The following is a 2,160-nucleotide window of genomic DNA, read 5'->3' on the forward strand; positions in this document are numbered from 1 at the left end:
CTTTTAGTTCGCCAGATTTTTCTTTTAATGTTGCAAAAGATTCCTCAGTAAAACCTGGTTCTGCATTTACACTACTGTACCAGGTTCTGAGGACGTCTGCGTGCGGAGGCGCTAAATTGAAAGTTTTCGTTATATACGAATACGCTTTCGGTGAATAAAAGTGTACAGTCAAAGCAAACGCGCGCAGTGCTGGGGGGTATTTGTCTCGCGTGAGTTTGCCTACGTTTTTCCTATTTTTGAGCATGCGGTTGAATAATTCTAATGAAGCATCGGCATTAGCAGAAAGGCAATAATACGCACTAGCAGGCAGAAGTCTGTTTTCCTTTAACCCTTGTATCACATCTGTTAAAGAGTGTACCTTTTCTTTCAGACTTCTGACCTGCTGCTTGAGTCTTCTATTCTCCTGCGTTATGGACTGCAATCTTCTTTGCATATGATCTAATTTCTTCATCGTACTTCGTGGTGTATTGTGGTAACAATGATCGTGTTGTATTTTGTCACGTAGTGTTGCAAATTTGACACTTCTCCCTTACATTTGCAGTCTTTGATGTGCATGGTGAAGAGAAATCTTTACCAACTGCAATGGGAAATATTGTTCAGTACTGTAGACAGATATTAATCCTCAAATAGTAACATTATATGCCAGTTTTAATATGTTAAAGTAAGTTTTTGCTTTATGAATAAGAAAAATTGGAAGAGATAATTTCATTTATAGATGTTACGGATTGGAACGGAAAATAAACTATGCTGTACGAGACGAGCACTTTATTACCGTCTAGCGGATCGTCACTTAAGTACTTTACAAAGAATATGTACACGGTGAAGCCAACTGCCCGGTTGGACTTCAGATCACAATAAATGTATGAAACAGAAGGAAATTATGTTTATTCTCAGCTGAGCTGCGGAGAATCCCGAAACCGAATTGATGTAGCCAGACCGGTCCCACGACGCGCGACGTCTGAGCTACTAATTAACGATTTGTAGAGAGAACTATTTCGCAATGTTAACGGTTGGAGATGAACAGACGATCTGAACGTTGACGAGTCGCGAGCGGTTTTCTATCACCGCCGGAATGATGATTTGCGGAATTTGAACCCGGGCCAATTAGAATTCTATTAGCGGCATCGATAATCGATCCGGCGGCGACAGCCTATGGCACGACTCGCCGTCGATCGACCGTCGATCTCGCGGCGACACGAGCACCCGCCAATAGTGGGGCGGCGCGGTGGATCTCGCGTGCGAGATCTGTCGTCACCCGCAGCCAATCCCAAACAATAGATTAAAATGGGATACTCTGTATATTTGAAACTTATTTCAACTTACGTGTCTGGTTGCTGGTTGTAGGAGAATGATTGCATTCTACAACCATAATCGGTTCTGGGACTTCTTCTGTTGTTGCAAAAGTTGCCAGAACATCATTATTATCTGAAAGGAAACAAGTATATATCATATGCTTTGCAACCCTTTATTAACAAAGACAAAGTGTCTTACCTCTATCATTACTTTCCCTTAAGATATTCGCCTGTGGTTCACATCTTGACTTTTTCGGTAAAATCGTGGGTATACTTCCAGGCTCTAAGCGTTTCCTGCTATAGCATTCCGTGATGCTGTTTTCAGGAAAATGATCAGAACAGATGAAACTACTGTCTGTAGGCATCCATCCTTCCCGACCTATTTCTTTGACCCACTGTTTACATGAGGCTTCATTTCGAGGAAATCTATGCAAAATCATGTGAGAATTAAAAAAAACAGTAAACAAAAAGAATTGTGTAATAAAATAAATGAATTTAACTACTAAATTGAACAGAGATTATGTAATCTTTACATACTTGTGTAGTGACACATTTGTGTTATTGTTAACTTAACTTTCCGCAAACTAAGCATTTACTCATAACTGCAATAAAAACAAAGCATGATCAGATTCAGATACAGCTACTAAGCTGGCCATAATAGTTTCCTTGCAATTTATCATACTTCTATTTTTAATATTCAATACATACCTGCTAACTCCGAAAGTTCAATAAATATAAAAAAAGGAGCTCACAGGACACGCCAAACCACGCTATAAAACAAACTGCTCCCTAACTGCAATAAAACAAAGCATGATCAGATTCACATACAGCTACTAAGCTGGCCATAATAGTTTCCTTGCAATTTATC

At 39.7% G+C, this 2,160-nt stretch overlaps 1 protein-coding gene across 1 annotated transcript; it reads right to left on the reverse strand.

Moving 5' to 3' along the window:
- Positions 1-482: 482 nt before the first annotated feature.
- LOC143363539 (uncharacterized) lies at positions 483-1,852 on the reverse strand. Its single transcript, XM_076804105.1, has 4 exons — positions 1,830-1,852; positions 1,492-1,718; positions 1,324-1,425; positions 483-577 (listed from the first exon to the last, which is right to left on the reverse strand). The coding sequence occupies exons 2-4, from the start codon at positions 1,655-1,657 to the stop codon at positions 498-500; spliced, it is 348 nt and encodes a 115-aa protein (XP_076660220.1). The 5' UTR covers positions 1,658-1,718; positions 1,830-1,852; the 3' UTR covers positions 483-497.
- Positions 1,853-2,160: the final 308 nt, after the last annotated feature.

This window comes from Halictus rubicundus, unplaced genomic scaffold (genome assembly GCF_050948215.1).
Source record: "Halictus rubicundus isolate RS-2024b unplaced genomic scaffold, iyHalRubi1_principal scaffold0056, whole genome shotgun sequence".
Lineage (NCBI taxonomy): Eukaryota > Metazoa > Arthropoda > Insecta > Hymenoptera > Halictidae > Halictus > Halictus rubicundus.